General features: G+C 29.4%; 1 protein-coding gene across 1 annotated transcript in view; it reads right to left on the bottom strand.

Annotated features, from left to right (window-relative positions):
* Positions 1-4059: 4059 nt before the first annotated feature.
* Positions 4060-16929, bottom strand: part of LOC134696559 (periostin-like) — a 39272-nt gene continuing 26402 nt past the window's right edge. Inside the window, exons 3-14 of the mRNA XM_063558414.1 lie at positions 15902-16000; positions 15320-15384; positions 12227-12395; positions 11248-11404; positions 9971-10048; positions 9186-9402; positions 8126-8335; positions 7443-7580; positions 6806-6975; positions 6332-6468; positions 5547-5700; positions 4060-5014 (exon numbers count right to left, since the gene is read on the bottom strand). Of these exons, the coding sequence (XP_063414484.1) occupies positions 4757-5014; positions 5547-5700; positions 6332-6468; positions 6806-6975; positions 7443-7580; positions 8126-8335; positions 9186-9402; positions 9971-10048; positions 11248-11404; positions 12227-12395; positions 15320-15384; positions 15902-16000 (1852 nt within the window). The 3' untranslated portion in view covers positions 4060-4756. The remainder of the gene's footprint in view (positions 5015-5546; positions 5701-6331; positions 6469-6805; positions 6976-7442; positions 7581-8125; positions 8336-9185; positions 9403-9970; positions 10049-11247; positions 11405-12226; positions 12396-15319; positions 15385-15901; positions 16001-16929) is intronic.

Below are 16929 nucleotides of genomic sequence, written 5' to 3'. Positions count from 1 at the left end.
CATTTTGAATGTAATTTTATAAATAATATATGGATTTTTACAATGCATAATAACACACAAGTATTACATATATATGTGCACCATTTATATTATGTATAATATACTTATGGAGGAGAAATATATCAAAATACACTGCATTAATATAGTGCTTTAATACCAGTTTGAATGTCTGTTAGTATCTATGAAATTTTTAAAAACTTTTTCTGGTATAAGATAAAGAAGACGAAAAAAATAACTACTCAATTTAAAAAAACAACAATATTGAAACTGTAAAAAAATAATACTTACAAAGTGCAGACTCGTTCTGAAATCCTTTATATGACGTGTTTTTAAATAAATCATTGTTTTTGGTTTTGAAAATCTTTTTTTCATGTTGCAAATAATATCACTCTTAAAGTCACAAGAATCTAAATATGCAATGTATAGAATTGGTAGTTTATTATTCTGTGTTGTAAATATTAAATATTCCTCAGTGTATATGCATTAATCAGGCATTTTTCATTTGACATATAAGGGGAGATAACTCATGTTTTCTGATGGCAAAGAAGGGGAGATAACTCATGTATTCTGATGGCCAAGAAGGGAAGATAAAATGTCTTGATGGCAAAGATAAAATTAATAATTTGTTGTCAGAATAAAGGTTTCTCATTCACTGAGATGAGTTTTAAAATTTGCCAACATAAAACCAGTGATATACATGTAAATGTTGTTTTTGTGCTGTGTATAAGATTTGTTATGGTTATGTTTTTAAAATCCAATTGTGCCATGCTAATTTAGACACAATTTTCTGATTGCAAGGTGTGCCCAGCATTTATTACAAGTTGCATGGAAAATTTTATTTCTGAATTTATTATAAAATTTCATGCATAGAATATTGAATTATTTAATTGTGGATTGAAAACTGGAATTATTAAAATCATTTGGAATAGTTAAGCTTTGAGGAGAATGAAAAATTCAAAGTACATCAAATCAAATATTTTCTTATCATATAATCTTTGTGTCACCCTATTTGGTGTGTGAAATTGATTTTTGACAACAAGATATTAATTTTTGTTATATCATTCATAAGAAATGACCTTAGAATTAAATTAAATAGCTGAGACTGTGGATTCAGTATTATTACATGGGATACAAATATTCGTTGGTATAGTGGCTCAAATAAACATAGTCAAGGAAATACAAGCTTGTGTGCAAACTTTTGCCAAACCAGATAATCATGAAAATGAAATTTTTCCTCAAATCTACCAAAATTGGTACCCTAGAAAATAAACGAATCCACATTTTAAAAATTTTGCTCTCAAATAATGTTTTCTTTTTTTCTGTACAAATAGCTCAACAGTGTACTTAATCAAAGTATTATTTCGTAATGTGATATTGTGTATTATAGACGGGCAGTATAGAATTATGTTTTTAGAGAAGTGATATTGTATATTATAGAAGTGCATTACAGAGATATGTTTTTATTATGGCTAGTTTACTGTGATCATTGTGTTTATGACTTGACAGTTTGTGTATGTCTAGAAATGATAGAGTTATATCATAGAAATGATAGAGTTATGTCATTAACATGCATGTAATATTTGCAACTGAACGTTAAGCAACCTACAATTGATTTATATGATTAGAAATAGTAGAGATGTAACCATACACTTTAAATATATTCAATACATATTGTGATTTATCAGGAAGGAGCTGCCACATTCCATTGTGTGTTATGAAGAAATGTTATTTCACTGTTCTCCTATTTGATGTTTACATCCAAGAAATAGTATACAATTACTGTCTTTTGGTGAGGTAAATGTGTGGTTTTATTGACTTTTGAAAAACTGAAATTCACTGAGGCCAACGGCCGAAGTGAATATCAGTTTTTCAAAAGTCAATAAAACCACATTTTTACCAAACAAAAGACAGTAAATGTTTTATTCCATATTCCGTGAGAAGTTAATGTAATGGAAAATATTTAGCAAAACCAATTGTACATCAAATATTTTTTTAACAAAATTATACACGTAAAAGCACGCGACGTTTTGCGCGGTGAATATCCTTTTTCCGCAGGTGAATATGCTTATTTATTCAAAATCCCATTCATATAGAAAAACCTACTAATATTTTATCAATATGGAATAAACCCTTTTCTTTCATAATTAGACTATAAAAGGGTAAAAACATCAGCAAAATACATTTTACCATCTTTGTATTCATTCATAATGTGTATTTTCTCAAAGAAAATGCATTTGTTTACTGTTAGAAGTAGAAAGCCATTATCAGAGCCAATTTCAAGTGTTAAAATTTTGATCTGAAATATTTGATTTATTTAGATCTAATTTGCTGACTGGTTTGAACAACATGGGTCTGATATGCTGGAATTTTTTTTTATACAAATGATCCGATAAGCTTACAATTTTAAATTTCAAGAGATCTGATTGGCTATAAGAGTTGAAATGCTTTCTTTCAAATTGCTGAATAAATCACCAGTTTGAATATTAATGTAACAATTAGTAAAAGAAATGTCGAGTTTGAATAAGAAATCCTAGAAAGAAAAAAAATTATTGTAACATTGTAAATGTTTAAATTTTTAATAAATGTCATAGACCTTACACACTGTATAATAATTGAAATGTTAGAGCTTTTTACATTTGTAGATAGTGTCATGTTTTTATCACATCATTCCAAATATAGGCATTTGTTTATGTTTAATCAAACATTATTGTCCATGTGTATAGTACAACAAACATAGTAACTCATTTAATATTCATTTTCAAGAGAATTTTGAAAACAGGGTGAATTAATGTATAATAAAGCGAGAATTAGTTAAAATGAAATAAATGACAATGTTTTTGATGCATCAAAACCTTTCTGTTTGGTGAATGTTCTGAGACCACTCTTTATTGGGGTTGGTGTTTTTTTAAGTATTTCACTATATAGTTAAGGACCACATGAGGTTAAAAATTGAATTACTTTTAATTGGCATTATGAAAAGCATTATAAATGTACGTCAAAATTGAGGAAGAAATTTCATGATTAGTGATTGAATTAGTATTTTTTCTTCATTTTGAAAATGTGCTTTTGTGTTTGCATTTTGCTTTGAAAGATCCAAGTAAATAGTTATTTATAATTGTTAACTTCTGAACTTCTTGTAAATGAAAAATAATGTAAACCACCTATTTTTGGAAATGTCCATTTAAAGTAGAACTTTAATACCTGGCTGCCTTTTATATTGACCTTGAAACATTTCTGTATCAAGACTTTATTTGGTGGTGTTCTAGGGTAAACATTGCTCTGTCCCATTTGAGAGGTTATTTTATTTAATGACATGACCCTACAGCCACTTATCAAATCACTTGAGACAGATTTAATACAAGCTACATATATGGTTAATGCATGCAATGTTTTACATGCACTACTCCTGAGGTTACTTAGGTTTGGTACCCCTATTTTCAAAATCATAAAACTGCATCTGTCCACAATCACTTGTATTATGCTAATGGTTATTATTATTATATTTTAGTTAATATGCTAATAAGACAGGAAATTATATCGACAGTTGTGTATTGTTATCGTTGTTGTTTTTAGACAACTTTGTTTATTAAATGTCACTATGATTTGTTGTCTTTTCATTATGACTGCTGACCAAATAAAGAAGGTGTAAAAATACTGTTGAAAACTCATTATCAAATCTTAAAAAAGTTCTAAAGTAAGATTGGGCCAGATAATTGTTTGACTGTCCTCTGGTATCTTTTGTCCCTCTTTTTCAAATGAAATTAGCACTTAAATTTTCGTGTGCGTGAAGCTCCACATTAAACTTCATCAGGAACCCTAAAACCCAAACATTGAAAGCGAGGAGTATGTGATCGAAACATAGGAAGAGATGATACATTATACGACCAGATGACCCCAAAAAGTCATTTAGTGGCTCGAATAATCTTAGGTCAACTTTGATTATCAGATGATCTATTTGTATTTCATATTACATTGTACAATGTATCTTATACAATTTAAACTATTAATCTAAAGTTCAGACAAAATCAGCCCTCAATAAATGATTGAACTCAATTAAAAGTAAAAAAGTATTTAATTCTGACATATTATTGCACATTCATAACACTTTCATCATGTGGTATACAAAATCTAACATTTTCAACACTAGCAATATACAATGACCTATAAACAAAGCAACATTACCAACATTTAAAAGTCAAAATATATACATAATTTAGATCTTCTCTTGCCCTGTTTACACTTATGTCCAATGAAAAGATTGGGACATTTTAGAAAACAAGGGCAAAAGAAAATCTGGATATACCGGTACATTTTATGAGTTTATACCAGATTAAAACAAGATTTTCATGTGCCCTTGTTTATTGTATGTACAGTGAGATTATGGGGATATATTGAATTAGTAAACAAGAGCAAAGGAAAATCTGAGACTAATCAGAATTATTATATACATAGCTTCCACAGAAAATTATACAGCAAATAATTTACAAAATAATACAATATGTCATGATAAAGTTAGGCTCTCAGTATTTACATTATGGAAGCATTCATGGTAAATTTTCACATCATATTATATTTACTTTATATATTATAAGGTTCTAATTTCAAGAAAAGTTCATATGAATTTTTGATAAAATGAAATGAATAAATGAAAATGGTCAAACATTGAACATTCTTAGCAACAGTGTCAAGTTAATCATAAATTCAATTCTTATAGCAGAAATTATGAGCAAATTTAGAACATTTACAATAAAACAATTTACAATAATTCTTTTTTAATTTCGACCTGTTTACAACTTTCACAGACTAGCACTCGGTCAATTTTAATCAAAATACCGTTTGTAGCTAACATATCTAAAGTTACTCCTTTTGATAATTTGTTGATACGTAGTGTTGTTTCGTCAGAGTCAAAGGTCAAATTAAGACTATCTGATTGGATAGATGGAATAGTAAAGATGGCGTCTTTTGACATTCCTATAGAAACCACTACTCCATTTACCATGTGTCTTTCAAGTAGCTGGAATAGAAATTATTAAAAGGTGTCAAGGGAAGTCATCTACGAAAACCATAATACTATAAAATACAAAAAAAGTCTTATTGAAAAGGAAGAAATTAGGAGTGTTTTAAAGTCATTTTTTAAATTCTCTGAAAATTTGTTGAATTATGTGAATTTATATTCTAAAAACTGCAAAATCTTACAACAATTGGTCAAATCTGAGGAAAATGTTTTGGTTTGAATTTTGCATGTAGGTGTAGTATTTATGGTGAAATTCAATATATAAATAATAAAAATGGCAAATAAGATTTGATATTAGTGACATAAAAAGTAATGTTCACTGATATCGGTATATTCATGGGTGTTTCTGTCCATTGGTTGGGTTGTTGTCTACGTTGACACATCTTAATTTTTTATTTTTTAGTACACAAATAATTAATCCCTCATGTAATTTTGACTGAAGAACAAGAAAAGGGCTAAAATTAAAGCTGAGCTAAAAGTTTCACATATTGAAATTTCCAAATACCACTTAACAGTAAAAAATTATACTAACCATTTTAATGCCACTTTCAGATTCTAAGAAAAATTTCTTCTGATAATTACTCATTTTTTTAAAAGCTTCATTTGAAGGAGCAAACACTGTTATTTGTTCATCACTTGTAAACTTCTCGGTCAGTCCAGCTTTCTTTACATAGTCTTTAAACATACTGAATATAAAATGAATATATTTATTAGATATCTACATTGTAATACATTATAGTAAAAACAAAGAGAACTGCATGCGTTTCACAATCAATTGCAATAGTGGTTTTATAATGGTTATGGCTAATGTTATCTATTTCTTGCATGAAGAGATATTTCTCTTATCACACTACACAGAGTGTGATATACGTAAATATGCATTAATGTGATTGGTTTATTCAGAACCATGAAACCAAAATACAACATTTCCCTAGCTGCTATTCATTAAGTCACAATCTAATTAAAATTAAATCTTGGTCGGACTCCCACGCTAGATTGATTTAAGTCATTGTTGATTTCCAAAGGTTAAAACCATGTACATTTCATCAATGGCAATGAACATGTGATTTCTTCACTTTTCACCCGAAAATTTCTTCTTGTCAAATTTTATTCTATACTTAAAAGCATACAAAAACTCTTAACAAATATTTTTTTTTATTGGACTAATGAATAAAACCAGATTGGTCTAACCTGAGCCTTGTAATGAAATGTCATTCTCACAGCTCAGTTCCTGATCTGCATAATAAGAAGTTTTATAAAAAAAGAAGATGTGGTATGATTGCCAATGAGACAACTATGACAGCTGTAGAGCCTTACCTTAATTCCTCATCCACATTAAGAAGCTCCATCATATTTAAACCAGGAGGAACAAGAACTTTGTCTATAACATGTAGAACTCCATTATTGCTTTCTATATCTGGTATTACTAAATGGGCATCATCTATAGTTAAACCCTGTAAATGAAGAGGAGAAATCTAGCAATACATTCAGGAAATTAAAACATCAAAAGTTATTCACATATACATGAGACATTGACATAACAATATATAAAGAAAACCTATTAAATACATTGTTTTTAAATACTACCATTCACACAAGCAACTTCTTTCAATGGCTATCACAAAAAATATTTTTGATCAGTTTCCTATACATGTAGTAACTTTTTAAAATTGCAATATGGACTAATTTTTACCTGTATCCATTCTGGAGTAAATATCAAATTTCTGGTTTATGTTCAACTCAACACAAAGAATACCTAAAATAGTTCCTTAGCAAATACTGAGTACTTACATTCATAAATACACTGACTTTAAGTTTAGTAGGTTTCAGTTCAGTGTCTAGTAACTGGTTCCCTCTCAGTTTATCTGTAGTGAAGCTACCTAGAACAGTATGATAATCTATCATCTGTTCCACTATCCCTGGCTGTTCTCGTAATGACGCCATATATTCTGGTGGTAATGCTGGACAAAAATACAAAAAACACATTTTACGTAATTGTTGGTGATTCCAAATAACAGATATTCTTGATTTTTCATTCTTTTTTTTGTGGGAGGTAAAAATAGATATAAGAAATCATTTAAGAGAGGAGCTATAATGTTTAGATTTTGAAGTAAGATGTGTAATTTGTTATACAGTAAAATTGCGAATGGAAATGGGGAATGTGTCAAAGAGACAACAACCCGACCACAGGGCAGACAAAAGGCAGAAGGTCACCAACAGGTCTTCAATGTAGCGAGAAATTCTCGCATCTGGATGCATTAAAAAACACATTTCTTTTCAAAAGCCAAGGTATGCATCTTATTTCACACAAAATCAACCAAATAAATGCACCAAATATTTTTCTGAAATAACCTTACAAGGTCATTAGGTCTCTTTTGAAGAGTTGTCTCTTTGGCAATTATACCACATCTTCTTTTTAACAATTTACCTGCGAAAGCATCATCATTTGGAACAAATATAGAAACATCTTTTTTCGTCTGTATTTTGTCTGTCAATCCAGCATTTCTTGCTAATTCTACAAATGTCTTTGTATCGTATGTTTCTGCAATCTCCAACATATTTTTAACTAAAATATAAAAAAATCATTACATATACATTTTTTATATGTTATATTTTAATCCTTATATGCTCTCCTTGAAAAGGTTGCATAACCCACAATGAATTTTAGACAGAAGATGTTAAAAGTCTTCAGCATTTATTTCCAGGTGATTAAAATAAAATTATTTCATATTTTGTAATTTCCAAATAAAAAAGTAATTTGTTATAAAATTGTAAAATTTCCATCACAGCTTAGCATGTAAAGCTAAAATAACATTGTCTCACTTTAAATTCAATTATACAGAGACAGCTGAGAAATTTAAATTATTCCTGTCAAAAAACAATATAAATAAAATTAAAAGTAATGTATTTGGTGGTTTTTAAAAGCATTGTGTAAATAAAGTAACATAACATTTAGCATAGGCAACTTAATTTTAAGAATGAAAACCAATAACTGGATGTACAGACCAATTGATTTAAGACTGACAGATAAGGGTACATCTAAATGCTAGTGCCCGCTCAAGACAGGGGGATGAAAACTGAAAAATGGGAACAAAATTATTCATATCATACCTGAATCTGGTAACAAAACTTTATCAATAACATGGACTACTCCATTACCAGCCATTATGTCCTCTGTCAATAGCTTGGCTTCGTTTACATAATTTCCATTGAATTTACAGCGGAAAGTAAGTGATCCACTATGTAACGTATTTAATCCCCATGTCATAATTGTACTTGCACTACAGTGGACACCTTTTACTATATGGTATTTAGCTATAGCTGAAAATATCAAAAGTAATGAACCTCTTGAACTATATGGTATCTAGCTTATAATAATAGCTGAAAATATCAAAAGTAATGAACCGCTTGAACTATATGGTATCTAGCTATAGCTGAAAATATCAAAAGTAATGAACTGCTTGAACTAAATGGTATTTAGCTATAGCTGAAAATATCAAAAGTAATGAACCGCTTGAACTATATGGTATCTAGCTATAGCTGAAAATATCAAAAGTAATGAACCTCTTGAACTATATGGTATTTAGCTATAGCTGAAAATATCAAAAGTAATGCACCTCTTGAACTATATGGTATTTAGCTATAGCTGAAAATATCAAAACGTAATGAACCACTTGAACTATATGGTATCTAGCTATAGCTGAAAATATCAAAAGTAATGAACCTCTTGAACTATATGGTATTTAGCTATAGCTGAAAATATCAAAAGTAATTAACCTCTTGAACTATTTGGTATTTAGCTATAGCTGAAAATATCAAAAGTAATGAACCTCTTGAACTATATGGTATTTAGCTATAGATGAAAATAACAACAGTAGAAAACCTCACTAGTAGTAACAAAATTTTGAAATTGTTTAATAAAAATTCTTCTCTTTTTTGGTAGATATATTTGTTTTTGAGGCAATGCCATTGAAAGTCTGTATGCAATGTACAGGCAAACTGAAAATTTGTAATTTGTTTCAACATTTTAATTGTGGTTGGTATCCCACAAAAAGAACAGAAATCTAGTGCTTAATATTCATTCATTGCATGTTAAAACTAAAACGGGGGATAATTCAATAAATATCAACAGATGTAGTTATGTTACAATGCTGAAATCTACTGTAAATACCTTCAGCTACTTTTCTCTCTGTTAAAATCTTTTCTTTTATAATTTTAGGCAATCTGTCAAAAGCTGCATCATTTGGTGCAAAGATGGTAAAATGTCTGTCTCCTTGTAACATTTTAACCAAGTTTGCTTTGTACAACAGTTGGGAGAACTTGGAAAATCTGTCTTGTTTAAGTAATATTTCTGCCAAGTCACCTATGGAGTCCAATGGTTTTATCATCTGAAAATAAATAATAGATTACTCTATATATAAACTTACTTCATTTGACATATTTCTTTTTATTCAAATTCAAACATTTTCTGAAGTCTTTATATCATCATCAATTCTTTTCCGGTTTTTCCCTACCTTTTCTCAAATTACAATCTATATTTAATATATAGGGTTTTCAATTTATAACATAGAAGTTATGATAAGGTTACTTTTTAACTCCTTGAATTAGAAAAACAAAGATTATTATAAACTACATAGTAGTTCTATTCAGATACTATTTTTTTGTCAACTGTAATACATTACATATTTGCTATACCGGTACCCTTTTTAATTTACTATATTTAATTAATGTACCAAGTCAAAAATATGACAGTTGTTGTCCATTCGTTTGATGTGTTGAGCTTTTGATTTTGCCATTTGATAAGGGACTTTCCATTTTAAATTTTCCTCAATGTTCAGTATTTTTGTGATTTTACTTTTTGGTAGAATTCACAGGAATATCACAAAATGCAAATTGAAAAAATGAACTGTAACACTGACTTGTACTAAAATTGTACTTGTAAATATGAATACTTACCCTATCAATAACATGTATGATACCATTAGAAGCAGGTTGATCAGGCATAATAATCCTGGCACAGTTTACAGTAACAACCTGCAAGTTAGAGGTTGAAATTTATAAAAAAAAACAGTCTTTTTTAGAATTGAATTGACTTCCATTTCTTGTTCTTAAGTAACTAAGACATACTAAATCATGTTAATTTTACCACAGAAATTATATGTCTCTACCTTTACTGTAAAAAGAACAAAATTAATATAAATTCACTGAATGTTTCCATGTTGTAAAACCAGGGGAAATAATTCACTAAATATTGAAAAATGAAAACAGAACTCATTAATTAAATGTTGATATATTACAACACTGAGCATGCATATACATTAGTCTTTGATCAATTAGGGAAAACAACTCACTACAAATTGCCATATTTTCAGAAAAAAGTTAAATTGCTATTTGCAAGTTTTCATGTTTTGTTATTAAGGGGGCTCCTGTGTATAAATCTTTTTTTTTCTAATATAGGATTTCACTCTATTTTTTTTATGAATGAACTTTATCATATACTTAAAAGAAAAATGAAATAAAAAAATGGGGTCACCGTTCATTTAAGCTCACAATCTGCCTCCCGAAGAAGCATACATTTTTGTTAATGTCCTTTTTTTCTGTTGAACTAATAGGAGAAATAGAGGTAGTATCAAAATAAAGAAATAATCTAATTACAGAAATCGCTTAAAGTTCTTAATTATTTAGTGTATGTACAGCTTATTTGACAACTATAATAAAAAATATAGGTCACCGATGAGTTAAAAAATGCCAAAAAATGGAATTTTTGCACCAAAGGGAGATAATTTGAAGCTTTTTCAATGATAAAAACATTTTAAAAGTCATCTGGGGCCAAACTGAATCATTTTTTTGGGTTGATTTTTGTACCATATCATACAGTAAAAACTAATAGTGTAATTAAAAAACTCACTAAAAGCTTTCATTTCAATATTCTAGCCAAGAGGTTACTAAAATTGTAATTTTTTGATACAAATAGAGGTCATTGATAACTCACAAAAAATGTCATATTACAAAGCTTATGTGACATAACTCACTAAACAGTTGCTGTTTCATGATACAAAGGGGAATAACCATATCATAATACTTTCATTCTATGATTTTAAAATATATTTTTTGTAATTTTTAGTAGTTTTCTTATACTCAAGTTTCTAACTAATTATGCATAAATACTGAAGCTGCAAACTCCAGAAGGTGTTCAATTATTGAAAGTTGATACAAACTATATACAAATTTACCCCATAAGCATATTTGTTTATCCTGACATCTTTGGCTCCATAATATAATGTTGGTATTTCTTGATTCTTTCTAAACTTGGAATAACTGTGACGACCTTTTACCACATGATAATGGACCAATGAAGGTGCATTGAAAGTCCATGGATGTAGCCTCTCTCTTAAAGTAGATTAAAACACATACACACAAGAAATGCATAGCAATTTCCAAGTAAGCAATACAAATTGGCTTATTGGTTCAGGTGCAGCCATTTAATTGACATGTTCCTGTTGGTACATTATTGTAAACTATACTTGAACCCAACATACATAAATAAGGCTGTTATTTTTTTTCATTTAAATTGTTTTACATTGTCATTTCTGGGCCTTTTATAGCTGACTATGCAGTATGTGCTTTACTCATTGTTGAAGGCTGTATGGTGACCTATAGTTATTGATTTTTGTCATTTTGGTTTCTTGTGGAGAGTTGCAATCATACCACATCTTCTTTTTTTATGGTACTGCAATTCAGATTATGGTCATGTATCATCTCTGTATAATCCCCTCAAGTCGTTGTTGTCAACTCTACAGGATAAGGGAAAAAATAAAGATGATTCCTAGTTTTAAAAAAAAATATGCATGTCTTTCCAACAGTGCAGGAAACAGAGAAATAACTCACATTCTCATGCAGTGCTTGTTTGGTTTTTCCCAGGATGCTTCTTTTAAGTTCTAATGGTTTAAATGCCCTTTGTCTGCTTAGCATGGGGCATTTAAGAAACCCAGAACTGACCATATGTTGATGGCTGTATGGTGACATATAGTTGTTAATGTTTGTGTCATTTTGGTCTTTTGTGGATAGTTGTCTTATTGCCAATCATATCAAATCTTCTTTTTTTATATTTGGCACATCAATGGTAGTGTTAGTTGACATGCGAAATAATAATTCTTTTTAAATGAAATTAAAAAATTTAATCAACTAATTGCTCAAATTCAAAATATATACCTATCATCATATGATATGTTAAGAAAACCTTCATCAACAGGAACAAAAGCTGTAAATGCTCCGTCAAACTTCAAGCTTTCTTCTAGCTCTGTATTAGTTAACAGTGCTACAAACTTTGACAGGAACAACTTGTCACCTGCTGTTTCCACTATGTTCGTCAAAGGTTTGGCTGAAAACATGAAGATATAATATCATGAGATATAAATCTGTGAAAGATATATACTACTTACATTGTCATACATGGATCAACTTTTTGCACTAAAATAGTGATAGATTTAAGGATAATGAGATAACTAAATTTTTATGTTCATGCAAAGTTTGTTTTTATCTCTCTCTTAAGAAGGCTCAAGGGTATCAAAATTTCATAAAAAAAATAAACATTTGTTCTTCATTGCAAATTTTATTTATTACCTTTAGTAGTTGTCACTTTATCATATGTTACAAAAATCATTAAAAAAATCACTCTGTGTTGGCTCAAGAAGATTTTTCAATGTATATATATCATTGAAAAAGCTCCAAATTATCTCCCTTTGGTGCAGAATGCCAGTTTTTGGCATTAGAATTGAAATATCTTTTCTTACTCATTGGTGGCCTATATTTTTTTATTATAATTTTCAAAAAACCTGTACTGAAATTAATTATAAACTATTTTAAAATTTGAGCAATTTCTGTAATTAGGTTCTCTTTTTATTTCAATGTTACCTTTATTTCTCCCATTAGTTCAACAGAAAAAGGCACCTTTACAAAAATGTATGCTTCTTTCGAAGGCAGATAGAGGGGGTAAATGAACAGTGATCCCATTTTTTTTATTTTATTTTTCTATTAAATATAAGATAAAGTTTATTTATAGAAAAATATAGCGGAATCCTATATAATATTAAACTAGTAAATAAAGTTCAAAAACTTTGTCTGTCCATAGAAGTTAATTTTAGTTTAAGTAGTTTAATAATATTATAAAGTACATCATTTATTTCATCCCAAAACTTATTTCTCAAGTGATGTATTTAATGCAATGAAATTGTTATCAATCTGTCAGTCATTAAAATTATGCATCATTAAATTATTTTGGTCAGAGCTTCAGATAATGCAACTTAAACACTTTAGGTCAAATGTTTGACCTTGCATCATTAATTTCTGAGTTATATAGATCTATGTGATTATGATAAGTGCAGATGTCTTTATTCAAATTCTTGGCAGTCTATGTTAATAGTCACTAGTCTGACGACCCAGACTAGTAATATTTTATTTGGGACTAGTAAAATTTTGCAAAACTTTGCTGACCAACTTAAGAAAAAAGTTTGAATTATTATAAATCAGGTCTTTTTGTACTATAAATAGGATCAGATTTTGGTGCAGACTATAATTTATGGCTGGCCTTAAAAGCAAATTTAAACTACATAGGCTACAAAAAAAAATCTAAGATTCTGTGATGACTTCCTTGTGAATTTTTCCACAGTTGAAAACAAAATTAATGGTGATTTCTGGCTATTTCTATCAAGTACTAAACTAAAAATTCACCAAAATATTGACAAAATTTAAATTTTCTACCAACATATAACCCTCTCCTTCATGCCATAAATATCATAGGTGGATCAAGGGGGCCCTGGCGGGTCGGTCCCCCCCCCCTTTTCGTGGGAAAAATTTGGTTGCTTATATAGGGAATCATTGAAGCATGACTGGAGTGAAATAAGGTCAGTCAGCGCCCCCAATTATGAAAAGTTCTGGATCCACCACTGAATATTACAAAAGTTTGAAATTCTTTTACACATTTTTGATGGGAAAATTCATTCTCCATGTTTGTTTTCAGGGTTGAATAACAGGACTGAACTAATCTAATCAAAATAAATTGACAAAAACATCAAAAAATAAAAAATAATAAAATGAACTGATGTCTGATTCTGATAATCTTTCCAGTGAATACTAATATCTGATGTGTGTCCCTGTTGAAAGAATTATTCTCGACATCTGTGTATAGAATGCACATCTAATCATCATAAAAATCAAGGTTATCTCCCATTAATCTTTAATAATCAGATAAAAACAAACTTAATCTCTAATTAAAAAAAATAAGTTTTCTTTTTTATCTGTGAATTGGAAATGAAGTGTGAAAACCTTGTTAATTTTATTTGAATTTAAATGCTAAGGCGTGTGTGGTATTATCTGTATCATATCTTCTCCATTGAACCAGCTGTTATAGAAAGAGACACAATGTATAATCTTGATTTCATAATCAAATAGGTAGAATATCTCCAGACAGAATCTTTAATTTCATTGCTTTAGCCTTCAATTGTAGGATATGTGGGATTAACTCTATCAGAGATCAACCCAACAAAATGACTACTACAAAAGTATATAGAGATTCTGAATTATAGAATAGGGTGGGGTGGGGGTGGGACAGGAAACATAAGATTAGAACATGTGAAAATTATATGTATAATTATAAATTTAGCTTTCTAATAGGGGGGTAACTTATAAAACACAAATGTTGACTAACAGAAGTAAAAATGCCAGCATCTGTACAGGACTGAACACTAAGATATTATAACTTAATTATTAGACAACTATTGAAAATGTGCCTGGCATGTGGTAACATTTCTTTTAGAAGTATCAACATGCACTCCACCACTTTTAAAATAAATTTTGATTACAAATAGCGGCACATGATCTGTCTAAGTTTTTGCCACTTTTAGCAAACCAATGATTTGTATAACTAGTCTAACTATACAAATCCTTGAGCAAACTGATGAAGAATTTGATTTATTTTGTGATACTGTTTATTTTAAGATCAAGAAAAAATGTTATTGCTTTATTTTACGGCCATTTTTATTTACATAATATTTTTTTTTAAATGTATCATCAACAACTCCAAAAATAAGTTTTTAAACAAGACCAATAATGGGTCTGGACATCTGTCAGTGTACAATTGATTGAAACAACAACTACATGTATACTGGAGCATTGCCAAGTTTGACCACCAGATTTCTTGTACAATGAATGTTGTCACATATCAAACTGTCTGCAAACAGGAAGTATTGAATGAACCATGGAAGTAAAATTTGCCTACTCCTTAAAACTCCACATTGTGTAACTTACTGATGGGACATCCTTTGCCTGTTTCCTCTCTACTGTACCCAGTACAACATGTATATCTTATAAACCTGTAATATCACAAAAACATGACAAAAGATTATAAAATTCTTTAAAAAAAATCAGTTCTTTAAAAAAAAATATAGATTAATGACTTTCACAATTTTAATTTCAATTTAACACAAAAATTCAATGATAAGGGTTGCAGCAGGATCTTTATTCTTCATTGGATTCCAGAGAATTTTTTGTGAGAAATTCATTTTGTAAATTGATTCTAGATTATTATACAAATAAATAAGTGACTGTTGAAATCAGAAATGCGTTTGAAAAAGTCAGATGCAACAATATGTTTAAACATTTATGTGACATAGAGTTATAATAATCTGTGTTTCTCAGAAACTGAAAATAATTTTATACAAAAATGCAAAGACTTGACATAAAACGCAGAAATGATTTCAAAGAGTTATGCCCCTTTATCGCGGACCAACCAATAAATTGGTTTCCTGTCTTACCTCATAGATACCTTAAAATTCCAAAAGATACCGTAACAGATTTTGTGACTAAAAACAGAAAAAGAACAATACCTACGTGGGCCGATCACATATCCTCTTGGGCCTCTTGTCTGTAAAACCTTGGTAGAATCTCTCTCCAGTCCCATATACTTCCTTTATCTTACATATGTTTGGACTAAAAAATAAAACAAAATTTTAACAAATTTTGAATTATATTTATTAATAATCATAAATAAATCATATTTCACCAAATACCTAAAGATATCATTGTAATGTTTAGTCATATTAAGTAGAATCCGATCTAAGAACAGTATATGTTACTGTACCTATACAGGACCTCAGCTGATAAATTATCATGGTGAATCAGGAAAACTTTATAGTATAAAAGAAGATTTGGTATGATTACAAAGGAGATAACTCTCCACAAGACACCAAATGACAAAGTGGAACTACGTGACAACTTATATGTCACCGCCGGTACGACCTTGCAACAATGAGTAAAGCCCATACTCGAATAGTCATTTGTAAAAGACCTCGAAATGACAAATCTAAATCAATTCAAACTAGACTCTGAAAACTAATGGCCTAATGTATGTACAAAATATTTAACAAAAAACAAATATATAAAAAAAAACCAATGAACGACAACCACTGAATTACTGACTTAGAACCGGCACATACAGGATGTGGTAAAATTATAATCGCTACTACTAACTGATGAAAAACATACTGCTTGTCCTGTCGGAGCGTTCGGGTTTACTGCTATTATTCAGTCTATTTGAAATTCATTAGTTCATCCCTTCTTATCAGAACCTCTCCTTGTTTCACTTTATAATCGAATAACTACTGAAATAGCGGATCATGAACTCGGCTAAATCTTCAGGATCATCTTAGTTTACCGCCCGTTTTCAGTATATTTGTATTACATGTCTGTTTTATATACAGCTAACTACAATGAGTAACACCTCTTGAATTGCCCAAAACAGAAAACATGCATTTATTCTTTCAGATGGAAATTGGAAATTAATTGTAAAATACATCAGGAAATTGACAATTATATATTATTATATATTTTTATATCTGGCAATTTTATGGTAACATCTG

Source organism: Mytilus trossulus, chromosome 14, assembly GCF_036588685.1.
Source record: "Mytilus trossulus isolate FHL-02 chromosome 14, PNRI_Mtr1.1.1.hap1, whole genome shotgun sequence".
NCBI lineage: Eukaryota > Metazoa > Mollusca > Bivalvia > Mytilida > Mytilidae > Mytilus > Mytilus trossulus.
This window is presented reverse-complemented; position numbering and strand designations above follow the sequence as displayed.